Here is a 19,137-nt window from a genome sequence, read left to right on the forward strand (position 1 = left end):
ATCCGGCTATTTTTCCCCCTCGTTCTCTCCCGCCTTTTCCGCTCGCTTTCGCACGGCGGCGTCGCGCGGAAAACGGTGCCGGGTTCCCGGCACACCGGCGATCCGCTCGGGATAGCCGCTTTTGTGACGACGGCCGCAGCCGAGGGTGAAATCGATTTGTCTCGCGATCGTGCTTTGAATTCCCTCGCACCCCCGCGGCGACCCTTTTCACGTGTGCGTCGGAGGATCAAGCCAGCCGGAATGGGATGGGCGCGAGTAAGAAATACATTCAACGGTAGGTTTCATCAATTGTAGACGCGCGATGTTCGTAATTGATAGGTCACGAATTTAATTAATTAAGAGAATTATACAAAAAATAATAACAATTGTCGTGATTGTTGACTTCTACAAAAACATATAAATCTTCACAAATCTTGATCCAATTTTTCGCTAATCGAGAGAAATGAGCTTCTTATTTCTGTTCCAATTTCTTATTCTTTACTATTTTTAAAATTGTGTGTGTATAGTAATTTGAGTATTTTTAGTTTAAGGATTAAGTATTGTCAGTCACTTTACGTTCTAATTAAGTTGGATTTTACATTATCGCGCGTTTCGGCTGAAAGAAAACAATCGTAAAAGTCTATTTTGACCGTGTACTTCCGAAGAAGATGTTTTTAAAGTCTTCTTTTACTATCTGCTACACCAAGAGAAAAAATAGTTGCAGTAACCATAACATCACTATAATTTATAGTCATTTTTGGATTAAACCATATTCTTAGAATTGTTAAATATAAGGTATAGTTTGTTTAAATTATATTAAAGTTCTCATATCCATAATATTGATCTATGCAACTTATAATATTATTGTCATAACCAAAATGGAGATTTTTATATAATAAGTCGTACTGTAAAACAATAATCATAAGTATTATTACCGTTATTATAGTAATAATTACTATAAAAATGATATTCCTATGGCCTGATGCTGACTATAATTATTTTTCTATATGCAATTATATGTAGTCACAAATGTCACACATTTTTTTCTCAGTATAAGTTACCTTTTTGAGGCGCACCAACTTGACAATTTGTTTGAAGAAGACAGAGATCCGCAACTAGTATCACAAGGATCCAATAATATCTCTCCATGATTTGCTAGTCACATCCCCACCTTCGGGAGAAACTCCTTTTCTATAAATATATTTACTGTGACCCAGTTCCCCTCGGGAGGGCTGAAGAGAAGGAGAGTGGCAGACGCCATAAACCAAATTTATCATACGACGCCATGTTTCTCCTCAAGTTGCCTAATGGTTTCGGGAAAATTTGAGAACAATTTTATTGCGCATGCAAACCAGAACCGCAACTACATACGTAAATTTTTTGCAATTGTTCTGCGAATTCTCGTTGACACGCCATGAATTTTTTTTCTCGTACTTTCTATATTATGCAAAAAATTTCTTAACAAGTGCGCCTTTATATAATATTATATTTATTTAAACTTAAGTAGGCGCACTTAATAGGCGCAGAATAAAATTATTTATTTATTTATTTAAATCATGGAAATGATACTAAAAGCAATATATTTATTTAATAATAAATGTTTTTCAGTGCATTAGTACAAAAGTAACATTTGTATGATAAATCATGTATCACATATATCAAATTAAACCAATTACTTTTATAGGGTATCTCTAATGTTTATTAGTGGCAAGAGTAATGTTTATATTTACATTGTGTTTATAAAAATATAAGTATATCCAGTATATTAATATAAAATTTTTAAGAAATTTTACATCAGCTATTTGATTTAACATAAATTCAATATTGAAGTTTCCTTCGTAATTTTGATCAAGTTTTGTCTACTCTTCAAATTGCAATTAGTGTATTTTCATTGATTTGCAGTGGTATACTCATAACTGTGATAATTAGTAATTATCCACTGACTTTTAGTGATTTTTACTGCAAAATTAGTATAATCATTAAAAGATCAGTGTATTTATTTCACTGATTGACAAGTTATAAGTATACCACTGAAATCAGTGTATTTTTACTGATTTTAGTGATTTTTCACTAATTGTAATTTAGAGATTACGAAGTTATACGGACTGGTTCTGCATTCTTAAGTTTACAAATGTTTACCTGAATATTTACCATAAGTACGCACAATTTTATTACAATTTATCTTAATCAGTAATCTGTTCAGAAGTATAACGATCTCTAATTAACCTCCCTTGAAGAACCAGGTTTATTCGTAAGATCCATGAACGAGTCCATTCTACCGAATAGAGGTATCAGCACGCTATTACGAACAGAGAGGATTACAAAATATCACCAGATAATATTATAAATTCCTTTACATTAAATATAATAGAAATCTGCTGGTGTGTTTTATTGTCATTAAACTCACCACTACATAAGTAAACAATTTTTTTGAATGTTACGTGCATTTATAAAAGAAATTTTACACTCACTTTTTTCCTTTTAAATCATCAAGTTGACCATTTAAAATTGCAGCTAAACCAATTGCTGCATAAGAGTCAATAATGTTTTCTTTTTCTAGTAGAAGATCGGCTGCTTTTTGAACAAATTTCTCAGATACTGTACTAAACAAATTAATCCAACAATTTGGTAAACAATCTATATTCTTATGTCCCCAGAAAGTCCTCGGGCTATCTTTTAATTCGGTAGTCGAAAGCGTTTGTTTTCTAACATCTTGGATCAAAGAATTATTTTGTTCACTACAGATCTCCTAAGGGAATTAACATATATATATAATATATATAATCCATAAAAATTTATCTAAAGTAGAAGTAGTTATTTTCATGAGATGAATCATGTGACTCATTAGATTAAAATGTGAAACTATTGGCATCATATTGATTATAAAAAAAACTTACAATAATTTTTATATTTGGATGCCACTGTTTGATAGCCAACGCAAGACCCATTGTTAAATTGCAGCCATTAATGTTCGTCGGTAATATCACTGCATCCAATGGAAACTTTTTCATTTGTCCTTTCTCATCCCTTATTTCATCCAATTCTATGCCAAAAGTGGCTTGACCTACGATCATGTATGGATGATCGTTTCTATCCAAAAAATGTCGTTGAATAATTCGGCCATGGAATTAGATAAAATTAAGAATATAATAAAGAAAAATAGAAAACTACTTCGAAACAATAATAAAATGCAATATAAAGTAAATAAATACATAATTAATGTTTTTAATTTTAATTAATTTTTGAACAATAAAATGAAATTTATTAGATACAGAAACTGAATCGATGCATACATGTGTCAATGATTGTAAAAATAGTGGAAGTCTTATATTTTTCGTTCTTCAAGAAATATGTGACTTTTTTACCTAAGACTATTTTTAGACTACTTTTTTTTACTTAGACCACTTTCGTAATTACCGGTACGTATCATGTCTTAATGAAATTGTATTTTAATCTAATTGAAATTTTATTTTTAAAAAAAGAATACCCGTCGAGATAAAACAAGCCTTCCGCTTGGGCCGTACGCAAAGCGCTAACATGTGCTTCTGTTATATTTCTACCCTTAATTATCACTCTGGCTCCGAGATCTCTACACATTCTGACTTTTCTTTCCTCTGCTGCATCTTGCGGCATCACCACCGTCACCGGTATACCAAATCTTCGTCCGAAAGAGCAGAGAGGATAAGCGAAGCTACCCGTTGAGATCGCTATCACTCCCTTGCTTTTCTGCTCGGCCGTTAACTGTTGCAGAGAATAAATCACGCCTCGTGTTTTAATGCTGTTCAGATTTGGATCATTTTCGTTGCAATACGCACTCTTCAAATAGATATTGAAACCTTTATTCTGTAGTAACGAGCTCTGAAACAATTATGTTAGATTCGGTTAAAGGTTGCCCTTAAACAATTTTTCATTAATTGCGCATTACCATTTTTATTAATCGTGCATGGATTACGGATTTATATATTAATTCTTATCTAAAACCTCGTGGAAAACTTTCCAAATACTTGTTTTAATTACTAATAATTATTATATAACATTCTAAACAGTGCTGCATATACATTTAATTTTAAAGTAGTCTGCTACAAAAAAACGATGAAAGTTAAATTGTGCGTTTTCTGTTCGCAATTATTTGACATTGTGTTTAATGTCATTTACGATTTTTCAATCTGCGTTAAAAATAATGTAAAGAAACAACATCAAATTTGTTACAAACTTGATAAAAGTATAGTGCTACAGAGACATACTTTTGCAGTGTTATCTAGACGTTGTGCCGATCGAAGAATGTTAGAAACAATTATCATCTTTAATTGACCATCTTTAAAACGTTAAATCTTTTACTAGAAACTTATAAAGATTTTTTTGAAGGTTACCATTAAACCAAAGGAATTTTCCAAACGCTTGCTAAAGCGTTTTGTGAAAATTTATGTAGCACTTTTATCAAGTTTGTAACAAAAATTAATACACACGCTCTTTCTTCATACTATTTATTTTAACGCACATTAAAATTGCAAAAGATTTATCTATATACTATGTTAAAAAATCTTCCACGAAAAATGTCTTAACATCGATTTGGCAGAATAGTTTAGAAAGAATGCAACATCTTTTCAGTAGCATCTAGTATATTGTATTTTGCGAGTAACGGAGACAAATTATTATTTAAAGTAATTTTTGAATTTACATTAATTAGGTGCATGTAATTTAAAATATTAAATTATTTTAATTTTAATTAACTTACTTATTAATATATAAAATTGGAAACTACATATTTTAAACTACTTATTTCTTATTTTTGCACATGTTCATGTATTGTAAGATTTATAAGAATCTTGTGATTAAGAGGCACGGTGTTATTAGAACTGTAATTACGATTTACATTACAGATTTTAAACTTTTTTAAAATAAATTTTGCTAAAATTACAAAGTACAAACAGTTAAATTAAGAATATTTTATAGAATTATTTACCATGCGCAATGGCGTTCTTATACACCATTCTCGTATTTCAAACAACGCCGATCTGATTTTCTCATACGAAATATATTGATGCCAGAAAAATTCCCTTTGTGGACTCGGATAACCTTTTTCAATTATTAACTGCAAAAAAGAAGAATTGAATTAGCCACTTCACATTTTCGATGAATAGAAGTAATATACTGCGTGCCACGATATATTACTTCTCTGTGTTGCTTCGAATATTCATAATTAGATTAACATTTGAACAAAGAAATATTGTTCTCGATTTCTAATAGCTATTTTTAAAATATAGAATATCACATTAGTGGACGCGGATTGAAAATTAAGTTTTAAAAGTATAATCTGTTAAATTTTTTAAATACCCAATCGTGATTTGGATAACGTGGTCTTTCTATTCTGTGTCTATACACTGGGAAAATTAGTGTATAATAATATGATAAGAGCGAGGGAGTATTTTCTCTTAGTTCTCTTTCCATATTTCTGTTTCTTTTCTTAGAATAAAACACAGATGTATAAAATAAAAAATTACTGTTTCAATAAAAATCACTTTTATTATGCAGTTGCACGTTAATATTAAAAGAATTACTTCAAACTCAACGTTGTTCCTGTCGAAAACTAATCTCTTCTCGAGAACAGACGTTATTAACAACTTATCTTTCGTCCTCTTTCGATATTTCTGTTTGTTTCTTTTGCTGTAACTATGTTTATTTTACTATCGAACCAACTTTACTCGATATAATGAAAACATAGAGAAACTGATTTGCTGTAACGTCTCATATGAAAACTTATTTATTTCTGCGTTCTAAATTCTAATTTTTATCTTAGGCTTTATCTTTAGATTTTTTATATTTTGTTTTTTATATTTTGTTTCATTTTTTTTCTCTTTATGTTGATTTTATAAAAATTAATATTGAGTATTTTATGTTTTTAATTAAATTTATTTAAAATTATAAACTTTTATGAATAGCTTTAATATTGCAATGCAATTATTTTGGGTCCGATCAATGTCCGATTCTTAAGTACATATTTGTATCTGACATTTTATATATATTAAAACTAATTTAATCTAATAACAATAATTATTTAAAATAAAAATTAATACATGTTTCTTAAATATCAATTGTAGTTAATAAAGAATGAATTATATAAGTTTTTCAGGCAGTATAATTTTTATTATTAAAATTTAAAAATATCTAGTTATACACATTGTTAAAAATGTATAGTGAAACAAAACTCTCTCTCTCTCTCTCTCTCTTTTTTGAAATTGTGTACGGAAACTTTTAAATGTAAGTAATGCAATGATAAAGTTTCTAAAAGCAAGTAGCTGATAAAAAAAATTGAAGATTGGATATTGTGTCTGTAATTGGATATTGTGTTTCCAATAAAAGAAAAAAGAAAAAATCTATCTATCTATTAAAATGAGCAAGGTTCATCAATTTCGGATTCGGGTATTGCGGTGAGAATTTTGTCTGCGATGGTCAACGTTCTGTCCGACCAGCCACCAAGAAGGTCGTTGTTCTGACATTTATTGTCCTCTGTTTCACCCTCCTTCCCCTTCGTATGTTGCTCTCCGCTCGCTTTTGCCGTTCATTCATCTTCCTCCCTCTCTTTGTGGGACTATCGTTTTTTTTCCACATGTTCCTCGCATCCCTTTTCTCCCTCTGACCGGCACTCTCAATCGCTCCCGCCGTCCCTCGTCATCCATATAATTGTACATGTGTTGGCTATTCGCTTGTACGGAGTCCTTGTTAAAGAATTTTCTCGACGCTATTCTTTCTTTTGCCCTTTTGATGATCAAAAGTCTCATTCATGAAAATATATAATTTTTACACGCTCTATCAATTGTATAATAAAAATAAAATTAAAAGTGTAGATAGATTTTAAAAGAGTATCACAAATTTTGCAAAGTATTGAGCCGAATCCTGTCGGTGCGCAGTTTAATATAAAGCTAGGAAAATTAAATTTAATAAAAGAATTATCCATCACTAAGATCTGATATAGACCGTTAGGCAATTTATAACTCATTGATATGTTTAACATATTACGGTCGGTTAGAATTAATGTAATATATTGTTATTGAGCTTTTGTTTGTTTATATACCACAAAAATTTTTTTTTTCTATTGTAAACTGTATTAACAATGTTATAATAAAAACAAAAAATTAATGGAATTAATGGAATACTAAAAAATATTTAGACAAAAATGTCAGGAAAGCTTTAATTTTTTTTATCCAACATGGCTTTGTTAATAAGAAATTTTATTATTTGGTTGCTGTAATTATTTTTTTTATATTTTGGAAATTTTTAGAGACATTTGCATTATTGTTGATTTCGACAAAGTTTTTTTTACTTTAATTCCTTGTCTTACGTATGGTCATGCAACACCGAAAACATTTTTGCGTATAGCGGTTTTCCGTTCACTGTGGAGGCGGACTTCTAAGGACCGTTACGAATATAGGCACGTCACTATAATACACGTAGGATTATGCAAAAGCACTTCCTGCAATCTTTCATCTCGTGTGATAGTGCGCGTAGGCGACGCACGTACGTATCCATCGTACCTGAATCCGACATTGGAAATACATGTAATTATTACCAACACATCTAAATTTAAATGTTGTTTCTTGTACAATTTCTATTTTATTATCTTTTGTTTCCTCTTGGATGAATGTCAAGAAACTTTGTGATGTTAGCCTCTCTATTTAAGAAATTTAGATTATACGATATAGAAATATATAGTATAACAGAAAAGTATAAGTCTCTTCTTCAAACAATTACAAGAGTTACTCGAACATCTCAGAAAGAAACATTTGATGGAAAAAGAGCTTGATCAAGTCTGTTGTTAATCGAGAGACGATCACGTACGTTCTCGAAAATTAGAGTTTAATTAGAAGCAATTAATGCCAATGAATGACGTATTAATTACGCCAATCATTCGATAAGCCGAGACTCTGGTGTGAATCGGACGTAATTATTCGAGAAGGAATCAAGTAATTAATTTATAGTAATGAAGCTTTTCATTCCAATTATAAAAATCCTTTTATATAATTTTTATAAGTTTCTTTTAACTCTATATCGTATAAAATATTACTCATATCCGATTACCCGATTATCAGAAATAAATTGTTATATGATAAAAATAGTTATTTTATAAATATTACATTTTATAACTATTTTTATAATTTTTTTATTAAAAAAAAAAGCTAAAATGATTTTATTCTAAATTCGATATCATTATAAGGTTTTATTTTTAACATTCGCTTAAAACAATTGCATTCGAAAGATTACGTTTTAAACTTGGTTTCTTTCTGCAATAACTACGTCCAATTGGTCTAATTCGTTAGACACACCCGCGTATATCGGCCCACATTTTCGTCGACGAGATCGATACGTCCCTGCTTTCGTCCTTATCTACCGCTACACTCACATTCTCGGTATCTTCCACCTATTCGCTGTGTGTTTTCAACAACGCTTGTGTACGATGTCTACACGGTGTCCGCCACATCTGGTTACATCATTCCCATCATTTCGACGCGAGATTTTAGCGGCAATCTTTTGCCAAACTTTTGTCTTGTACAAGCCAGCTATACTTTTTTCTTCTTCGTGCTATCCGTTTTTTAATATCTTTTTTCTCCCTAAGAATTTCACGCAAAACTGTCGTATCGATCATTTTACAGAACGTACCGAATATCGAACGCAAGGAGTGTTCCTGACCTGATTTCACATGGTCGACATGTTACCGGTAGCCTCCCACGCTTCAGAAATTCCAGAACGATCTTTCTTAATGCGACCGAAGACCATGATTTTCGCCTTCCTGTTTATTCATTAATGAAATGTTATCATTTTTAATTTAATTCCACACATCTGGCAGAAATATCACGAGAAAATATGATCGACAATTATTCGTTTATATTCATCTGTTTATCTTTGGTTATATAGATTTGACTTCGAAAAATTAACAAAAAATTGAAATGTTAACTTTAAAAAATCGTTGTTTTAAAAAATGGTAAATTAAAACGATGCCACAAATGTCAGATAATTCGAAATTTATTTGTAGGTTACATTTATAATGAAAATTTAATTATTGTCTCTTATCGAAACATCTATCCTTTGACTGTGTATTTCGGCCTCGAAAAATTAACAAAAATTATAAATAATATTTCTAGATAATAAATTTAGAAGTAAAAAGAAAATATTGTTTTTATTAGTCGCGTTTCTATCTAAAATATGGAATTAAAGTGATGCTACAAATTAAAACAGAAATTTATTTGTCAAAACTGCTCACATTTTTAGTAAGACAAGACAATTCAATTATTATCTCTCATCTCTCGAAACATTGAGAATTACGATGTGTACATATGTGTATAGACATGCTTATACACATTTGTTGATTGCTAACGGCGATTGTGCACCTACTTTAAATAACAAACTCGCGTGAAACCCGACTAACGATTAGTATCTAATGCAAGACAAGCGTTACTCTGTACATATCTTAATCTCGTTGCGCAGATGCCGATTAGATAGTAACAACTGGAAAATATTCTTCCGCGTTCTGCAGACTCACGTTCACTTTTCACTCTCTTCTCTCTCTCTCTCTTGCTCTTTCTGCTTTGCTGAAAGTTAGAGAAAGAGAGTTTAATGTCGTTAAGTAAATACAAATGTTAAAAGTAATAAATTCCTTACAAAAAAATTTAATAAACCACACTGTTTATCAACGATAAGTTGATAAATAGGTAAACATATTTATTACGATTTTCCGTTATTTTTTTCTTGTTACACGATTTTATTATTTGTGTCGTCTTAATGCTGTAAGAGGAGAGTTTTAATCGCTAATCAAACACACACATCGGTGTGCTGTCTCTGGAAAGCGTGAACGGCATCAGATTCTAGAATGACGATAGCAACGACGATGACGACGCCGACGGTACGTTTGCAATGGAAACAATATTGTCGCGGCCTTGACTCGCTAATTAAATTCAATATACATATTCATTCACACACGGAGGAAGTCCATACAGGTAGCGTTATTGTCGCGTCACCTGTTTTCTCCTTTTCATCATTTTTATTCTAAAATGGACATCACGATCGCCACGCATTACAATGCCGATTCTTTCGTGAACTTCCTAATGAAAGCAGTAACGATCTATGATGTTTTGAGGAACATCACGTTGCTGCTGCATAAAAGCTGCATTAGATCATTTGAGAGACTCGCTGTGGCGAGTGAACGAAACGGAAGAAAAGAGCGGTGCATTTTTTTTTTCAGACTTTCGTGCCTTCCGGTAAATTCGAACGTGCCCGTTATTTCGTTAGTTTATCTCAAGCTTAACGATGGGGAACGTAAAACGTGGGAAACATTTTTAATCGGGTACCTGTTGCGTGCGTAAGATCTCTCGATGACGGTGATATCTACCTCCCGAGCATACCAAGAAAGGAAAGGATTCGCTTTGCACTCCTACGTGCGTTCAAAACCTTACTTTCAAACGCCTTAATAGTATTCCTTTATGCCTAATCGTAAAAGTAGTAGCTTCTAAGTAGATCGAGAGATAAATCAAGAACATATAACGGGGTTTTTCTCGCGTGCTTCGACTTTATTTAAAAAAAAAACACTTGTTTCGAAAATCGAATTGATTATATCTTTGCGTTTTATGTAATTTGTATAAAATAAATTGTTCAACATCGTCAAAGAATAATATAATATTTATGATTATAATATTTTTGTATGCAAGATCTGGTTTATGTTTCTATGTACTTTTTTTTAGTAGTCTTTTTTTCTTCAATTATGCTATCAATATCAGAGTATCCCTTATTTTATTCTCGTAAATACTTTCATAGAATAGTAATTTCAATGCATGATGATGCAAGCTGCATTAAATAGACACCTGTTGCACACGTCCGAGCAATCAATCAATACCACGTGACACTCCACTACATGCAGTCTTATAAAGTTCCATTAACCTACGTCTGTAAGACTTTCAAGACTTAGTTGAAAATACAAATAGTAGAATTTAGTGCCATGATAAATTGAAAAAAAAAAGATAACTCTGTTTTGATTAATTTGACTTTATTTTTAGAATAAAATAAGCAAAATAAATACTATTAATAGTTGCAAAAAGATAAAGTTACTTTATTATAATTTAAAATTTATAGAACTTGAAATTAATTAATTTTTAATTTTTTCTAAATAAGAAAAATTAATATTTAATTGCCAAATTACTATTTTATTCAAAATAAATTTATTTAAATCACGTTTAATATGCTTATGATAAATTACCATTGTTAAGTTTTTAAAATTTTTTGAGACTTTTTTTTTAATTCAGAATCTTTTCGTATTATTTTTCAAAATTCTTGACAGCACGTGATTACATTTATTTTAGTATCTAATTGTGCGAATAACAAATGAAAAGTAGGCAAATTTCATTTTATCTTACATTTTATCTTACATTGAGTTAATTCAAAAAAAAATTTTTTATACTATCGTATAGTTTTATTTATACAGTAATTACATCCGTTCATGTCATAAAATTACCGCGTAGCATGTTACTCACGTAATAACGCGGCTCCCAGAAACGCATAATAATACCTCTCACGGGTAGAAAATTCTGTTTTCAATCCTTGAGCGCAAACACGCAAGTTTATGTCGTTAGGGATCACCCTGTTGCTAATTGTTTCAACCTTGCGGTCGTTTATTTGATGTACCAAAGGTTACTTTTGCATTCTTAACAACGAATAAATGAATAATATAACTGAAATAAGAAGCAGTAAAAATAACGGATAATGCAAATTATATAATTAACGAATAATGAAAATATATGATAAATAATACGAAATTTTATCTGGGCAATGAATTAAATAAAAATTTCCGTCTCTAGAAATCTAATTATAGAATGCCAGAACGTAATGTAGGATGTTTCTCTTAAAGTCTCTTCATGAAACTGATCGTTTCGCGGCTGATCTCCCATCTCGCGCAGTATTAAATTACATACAGTGGTACATATGGAGCTACGCGGCGTTACAAACGGATTAAGCTGAGTTAAAAGCGTCGGGTCTGAGTAAGCGCTTATTTTAGAGCAATTAAGCCATAGCATACGAAAGCAATTTTTTTGCTATCTTAAATTTCCCCCCTCTGTTATGTCACAATCTTCTCATAGTGTTTCACAGCAGAACTTTGTCTATGGATTCTACAACGAAGCTTTTGCTTGAATAATCAACCTTTTTAACGGAAGTTCGATTAATCACTTTTTATTTTTTTATATTAAAACCTTTCTTTTGCAGATCTTTTAAACTCATATATATCCGACATATAATTTTATATATATTAATCAATATATTGGATAATATATCTTCATTTATATTTTTATATATATTTATTTAAATTTTTTTACTTATATAATTTGATTAATACTTCTGGTAGACTACTGATATGTATTACGGTTATATAAGGTAAACGATAAGTGTCGAAGTATTTTTCTAAAGTTACGCATTTCTACTACCTTACGCCACTAGCAATGTAATCACGACATCAATCAAAGCGATTGCGCTCCCTTTTTCCCTCCACCCCACGATTCAATCGGTCGTACCATGAAAATCCGATTATACTATAACGCAACGATACAAGGGGGATTTGGTTTAAATAGAACCCAGCGCAACAGGTTCACTAATTTGCATATCTTTCGCCTTTGCCGTCGACTGAGTAACCCCTTAGGCCTTAATTGCTGCCTACTTACGTTTCCAATTTAAGTCACGTAATTCACGATGCATTTACAGATAAATTAAAGAAATAGGAGCCTTTGATGCAGCAATTTTCCGTCTGATTTATTTATCCGCGCATAGATGATTCAAAATGTAAATAAAGAAGCTGCGGAAACAATTTCATTTATTTATTGTAATTGCATCGAAACTATAATGCCTCTTCTTTCCTTCATCTCAACATTTCGTTGCTTTGTAGCTTTGATTTCGCTGCTATTTCTGGGGCCCCCAGCGTTTACAAAATTGTAAAGAGAAACTTGATTAAACGCGCGAACAGCCAAAGGAAGTGAAACCATGTTCCGATACTCCGGCTACTATCGTATGTACGCACGCCTTTGTACACCGTAAGAGGGTGGCTCGACAATATGTTGAAGTACGCTTTGGACTTTGAAGTGAAGAGGGACGAGAAACACGAGTAGCGAGGGGACAACTTGGACAACGCCTTCGTTTGCGTGCGACTCAGACTCGGATTTACGGCCTTCTTCGTCTTTTCCTTCGAACAGGGCAGTTAACGATGATGTTTGAACATCGAAATGACTGTTAGATTATATTGCAGAGAATCGTAAACATTAGGAATCATTAGAGATATTATGTTATAAGTAGTTAATTTATATATCTCCAATTAATTCTCATTCCTACTCTGTTTATATCTGTCTCGATTATTAACATACGTATCTTTTTCATTCTACATTATTTAAATTATTATCATATATACGCACCTCTTTTACAGCTCTATAAATCACGCGTGGAATTTTCGCAATATGTAAAAAAAAAAGATAAGATACGAGATATCATTTGATATCGTACATGTCAATTATCGATATCTCGTGTTTTGATATAAAAGCATATCATTTAAATCTTCGTTAAATATAATTCAGATAACAAAAGATATAAATTACATATACTTCCAATTCTGTTTTTTAATCTTTTTTTATTAAGACTAATCAACAGTATTTGACTCACGCATAAAAATATATTCTCCAATGGATTTAGATTTCGATCTCACGTTTATCTGACGATAACTGATGGTCTCATTTCAATTCTTTTTGTTTTGCTAAATTTTGAGTTTTTACAGGATAATGTCATATGCAAAATATTTACTGGAATGAACGTCGTTTTTTTTTTTCAGCGTCGGAATTACTGCTGCTTTGAATCTCTGCAGTGTTTCACCCTCGATTCATCCCTGAGATAGTCTTGCTCCCCTTCCTCGATGATCTCAACGAGCTCGGTAGCACGTGTCCCTGCAATCCCCTTTCCCAGCGCTGAATAGCTCTCGCGTTTCTTCGCGCAAAATATGAAGAGAGTCAGCGAGGGAAAACTTGTGAGGAAGCTTCTTGCTTTTCGAGCTGGAATTCCGCGCGAGAAAAAGAGAAAGCGAGAGAGGGGGGAGGGGTCCGGTTCCTACTGCATAATTACACGGATTACTACGGAGTGCCTCGTTATCGAGTCATAATTTTATATCCCGACTTCCGCGCAATGTCTCGTCGAAGGGGGCGAAGGGAGATGTTGGTGCGCCGCCACGTGCGCGCCCCGCTTTGTTCCCTTATTAAAGCTCACCCTTCACGCTGCGAGCAGCGTTTGTAAACGCTCCTTCGGAGTTTACACAGGCCGCACGTGCCCCTGCGCGCGTAAGCCTTTCGTCGTTTACGGCGGATGTCCGTCGACACAGCTTCGCAATGCGACCACGAGGTCTTTTTCGAGATCTCTGTGGCCATGTGTTAACCAGAGTGCCGTTAAACGTTACGTCGTACAGCCAGTTTCAGTTTCCAACCTGTTTTTTTTTCCTCCTCCTCTTTCGCGTCGGAGTTATTACATCGATATACGCTCCGCTTCGGTAATTTCGTCGTCACGCTACCCGTGAGACGGAAGATCAACGGAGCTAATTGCACGCTGGATGAATTTCCTTGATGAAACTATCTCGCGTCAGACCCTTCAGAGCCAGACGCGAGGATGCTAAAACGGGATGCCTCGTATCAGGCAACCGTCTTGACTCTTCCGCTCCTGGATACGTTGATGTAACGAGAACAGACGGGGCTGTCTTGCCGCGTACCAGAGGTCGAGATTTCACGTGGCGGGTCGCTCGGGGTGTCGCATATGAGTCCCCTCACTCATACTCTTGAGGGAGTATAAATAGGTGCCGTGCGCAAATATCGCGGTCGTTGCTACCGAGACGTGCCACGAAAAGCAATTCGCAAACGCAAGTCTAATTCGCGTTCGACGATTTTATGTCTTTTCGTAACTGCTCGGCTCGTAAAATCCGTCCGTCTTCATTTTCCTTGGCCTATTGTTTACACTTCGAAACGAACGAAAGGTGAATCTATATGAAGATATTAACTTAATTCACACACACACACACACACACACACGCAACATGTAAACTGTATTTCTTTAAATTTATATTATTAATCTGTCAGTTGTTAATAATCTTAAAGTTTAAAAGCTTACTATAAATTGTAAATTCCTTTATTATTACAAATTATTTCTTAAAATGCTGTTACATTTTATTCTTTAAAAGTAAAAGCCTGCTTTCGTTTATTCATTTAGAAATTTATTTTGTTTCGCTTTTGTTATTTAAAGTAAATTAAATGTAATTAGTCTTTGTGTGATGAAATCATATAACATTTTTTATGACAAATCCGGTAAAAGAATTAAACATTTTGAAAAATTGTTGAATAGAAACCAAAAGGTTATCGATACCAAGGGATTGATAACGCTTTTAGTTAATTAACAAGTAGCTTAGCAGGGTTTTAATTTTAATTATTTCAATGGTTATTAAGTTCTGGAATTAACATTTGGAATTAAAAAGAAACTTCGAAGCAACGCTCAATAAGCGGCTAATCGTCGAGAAAAAAAATCAATTCCAAATCGGTCGAAGAATCCATAGGTGAAAGAAACGACGTGAATGGCGGGACACCCCGTATACGACTTGTTGCTCACGTCGACCACGATGCCAGGTCTATCAATCACGTACTCTCTCTCAAGTTTGTTATTCTTCGACAATTAAAACGAAGGCAATTTTACAGCGAGTCAATATATAAAATAATTAAAATTATTCGTGTCACCTAAATCGTTGATGTCAAGTAATTAAATCTTTTTAATACGATTATATGAGATTCTTCTTCAAATGTAGAAATATATTCACTGTATCGATTAAAATCTCAATTTACGTAAACCTTGAAATTGAAAATTAACAATCCGACGCGATAGAAATAAATATTAAAATCGAGCGTTAAGAACTAATCGTTCGATGTATAAGATCGATCGTTCAAAATCAACGACTGAAGGGAACATCGAACACTTTCGTGACTCATTATGCACATCGTTTAAGTTTTAAGTTAATGGATTGCACGTTTTTATCTCAATTCGTTATTTCCGTTGCCGTTTCCCCCTTTTTTTTTTATTCCGTCGTCGTTTCGACGACGCATTTCCGGCGCAGGGAATGCGGGTTGCGACCGGTTGGTCAGGAAGAAGAGACCAGAAGAGACCGCGTTGATTCCCGGTCGCCGTTTGTATGTCACGGTGCCGCTCCTAGCGGTACACAATGTGTGTACATCAGCAAGTTATTGTTATGCGACGTCCGTTTTCTTGCGTCGAGCGAATCGACCCGTCGCTTGCTCTCTCGTGCTCTTTCACCTGAGAACCGAGAGTCTCTGCTCGTGCGTCAAACTAAGTAAACAACTGGAAACACGCGTTACATGAAGATAAATTTTTCTTCCTTAGTCTGGCTTGACATAAGAACGATAATACAAATTCATTCTCCAGCAACTCCAATCGCTCATCTCCAATTAATAAAATAAAATAATGAAGTTAATAAAATTTAATTCCAAAATAAATAAAATTCAAATCCAACTAATACAATAAAATAATATTACGTTAATTAATTAAAGCTTGCATTAAAAATTGTAGTATTTTATTAATCGAAAATCGATGATACAGAAAGATATTTAAATTGCAAGTTTTATTTTAATAATAATTGATTTAATAATAAATTTTGAAAATAATTTAATAAATATAATAAATATAATGAAATGAATATGTTATCGCTAATCTAGATAAATTTTGTTAAAAGGATATCCAGACTTTGTTAAGCTCCATTTTGTAGTCAAGTATGCACGTATTGCACTTTAACATTTATCCATTTCTTGCTGTGCATTTTGTTAAACCGGATGTAAGCTATCTTCCCCTCTCCCAGATCTAAGACTTTATGTGACCCACGATGTAAAAAAAGCAGAGATTTGCGATGATCTCGATCGTCGCGTGGACGATACGTTATCACGACACGCGGTGTCGTCACCGATTAAATATGAGACGAGGGGTGAACGTAGACGGAAAACAGAGGAGTAAGAAACAAGAGACAAATCTGCTCTCTGTCTTCTTCGTGCGTGGGCGAATCCGGGAACACGCGAACCTACCTCGAACGAAAACAAGCATCAGAGTTCGAGCGATCGAGCGGCGCTTGTCTCTCGCGCGGGCTATAAAATCCGCGAAATATTTATAGAGCGCAGCTGCGATCGCGGCGTATTCGATCCGAGCGGTCGGTGAAAACCCGCGTATTTCTCCTGTGGCCGAGTTTTTAAAAATATCACTTGGATCTCCCGTATACCATAGATATCCGCGGCGCGCCTACAAAGTCCCGAAATCAGATTCCAGTCGGCTCTTAATTCGCTTCCCCACGGGATTCCCTTCGTGCCACTGTATTCGTAATTAGATTATAATTGCGATCTCTCGCATATGCATACATTTCCTCTCATCCGATTTCCCCGGGGTCTCCCCTCGGGAGTATCACTCCGTGCGCAACCCCTCGCGCGGTTGCAGCCCCCGTGCACATGGCTTAATGGTGATTTTAAGCGAGACCTTTCACCTCCCCCCCTTCCACCCCCGCTTTGGGTACCCCGAAAGTCGTTAAACGGAGCAGCACGTAGGAAATATTCGACGCGGCGCGAACAGCTGTGAAAATTGACTTTTCGGCGAAGCGTAAACGCCCCGTAATTCCGTCGACGGACGTCTTGTTTCCCGCCGTGGGCGAACGATTCCCTGCGACCGAAACCCTTGATTTACTCGACACCCTTCTCGCCTTCGCGTCCGGTCTTGCCCGCCACCGGGATCCTTAAGTATATTTACTCGGGATGGACTCGCACATAAACATCGTGTTCCCGGCTTCGGATGTCCTCGACCGACAAATATAAACTCAGGTTATTCCCCGCACTCGGAGAAAACAAAATGGGTTCTCCGCCCAGCTGTATACAATGTGATAATTTAAGTAGAATCTGAAATTTAAGTATCCGCGATTAGTTTTACGTAATCACGAGAAAGTAGTTTTGATAATATATTAAAGTGCACGGTGAACACAAATATAATGTTGGATATTTACATTATTTTGTCAGTATTGTAACTACTAAATAGTATTATCCAAATGACGAGTTTTAGATTTTTAGATTAAATTACAATAATTAAAACTTAAGGTGATTTCTGTCGATTTTGGGGGTTAATTATTTAAATATTAAAGAAATTAAAAGTAATAACAAAAAATGATAGAGATAGGCATATACATTTATATATTATTATTTTCCTGTATTCTTTTTTCTTATATTACATATAGTCAACATTGTTATATTTTCTAGTTTTAATAAAAGAGAGGGATCTTGTTTAGATAAGCGATCTTTCCTCGCATTAATTTCCCCCGTCATTTTCATTGTTACAGACATCGCCATGGACTGGTCGGACCACGCGCTTTGGTGGCCGGAACGGAATCACTGGCTGACAAGAACACGCAGCACCCTGGATCAGTACGGCGTGGCGGCGGATGCGCTGCTGCATTTCACGCCGATGCACAAGACCCTGCGGGTGCAGCTGCCGGACATGCGGTGCCTCGACTGCCGCGTCGACTTTTCCGTCAAGACGTTCAACGCGGTCATCAATTTGTGCAAGGAACTCGGTGAGTCGCGAACCCATTTGACACCGTTTATTGAGGAACGCGATGGAAACGACGCGAATCAGTCGGGCGTGCCTTCGTCAACGACGCTTACGAGGAAGGAATGTGCAGTCGAGATGCCAATCCATTAATATTGCAGATGATAGACGAGACATGCATTTAACCGGACAAGTTTTTCATTTGTCTCTTTTACAGCCGCGACGGCGCGGCGGCCTTTGTCAAGGAGAGAGAATATTCGCCTTCGTGAAAAACACGAGGGATATTCCCGGTGTACACATTTCGACACGGTATTATGTAATCCGTTTTGCAACAGCGGAGCCTGGCAGTTTCTATGATTATCTAAATGACTTTACGTCACCTCGTATTTTTCTGGTGACGAGCAAAATTGAGCAAGAAATCAAATTCTTCACGAATTACGAAATCTTTTATGTCGCATTGTCCGCACGTCAAACGTTCATTTTATTTACGAGTCGTGTATTTATTGTCAGTAGGTAAAGGATTAATGGGTT

At 34.4% G+C, this 19,137-nt stretch overlaps 2 protein-coding genes across 3 annotated transcripts in view; one reads left to right on the top strand and one right to left on the bottom strand.

Annotated features, from left to right (window-relative positions):
* Nucleotides 1-19,137, top strand: part of LOC105834740 (unc-112-related protein) — a 60,332-nt gene that overhangs the window by 35,011 nt on the left and 6,184 nt on the right. The window contains exon 2 of the mRNA XM_036284759.1: nucleotides 18,398-18,631. Within this exon, the coding sequence (XP_036140652.1) occupies nucleotides 18,398-18,631 (234 nt within the window). The remainder of the gene's footprint in view (nucleotides 1-18,397; nucleotides 18,632-19,137) is intronic.
* LOC105834739 (L-threonine dehydratase catabolic TdcB) lies at nucleotides 1,656-11,026 on the bottom strand. 2 transcript variants are annotated; one of them, XM_036284760.1, is made up of 7 exons: nucleotides 9,236-11,026; nucleotides 8,378-8,764; nucleotides 4,943-5,071; nucleotides 3,467-3,837; nucleotides 2,877-3,069; nucleotides 2,451-2,728; nucleotides 1,656-2,278 (listed from the first exon to the last, which is right to left on the bottom strand). In XM_036284760.1, the coding sequence occupies exons 3-7, from the start codon at nucleotides 4,943-4,945 to the stop codon at nucleotides 2,197-2,199; spliced, it is 927 nt and encodes a 308-aa protein (XP_036140653.1). In that variant the 5' UTR covers nucleotides 4,946-5,071; nucleotides 8,378-8,764; nucleotides 9,236-11,026; the 3' UTR covers nucleotides 1,656-2,196. The 2 variants fall into 2 exon arrangements, with proteins under 2 accessions (XP_036140653.1, XP_028045113.1); XM_028189312.2 differs by having other exon boundaries at nucleotides 8,665-11,026.

Source organism: Monomorium pharaonis, chromosome 3 (genome assembly GCF_013373865.1).
Source record: "Monomorium pharaonis isolate MP-MQ-018 chromosome 3, ASM1337386v2, whole genome shotgun sequence".
Lineage (NCBI taxonomy): Eukaryota > Metazoa > Arthropoda > Insecta > Hymenoptera > Formicidae > Monomorium > Monomorium pharaonis.

Excerpts from the sequence above, each read along its gene's own strand:
- LOC105834739 (XM_036284760.1), bottom strand. Across the intron at positions 2,729-2,876 it reads ATCCAAATATAAAAATTATT|GAGATCTGTAGTGAACAAAA; the intron begins GTAAGTTTTTTT and ends TAATTCCCTTAG. Across the intron at positions 2,279-2,450 it reads GATGATTTAAAAGGAAAAAA|CGTGCTGATACCTCTATTCG; the intron begins GTGAGTGTAAAA and ends TGTTCGTAATAG.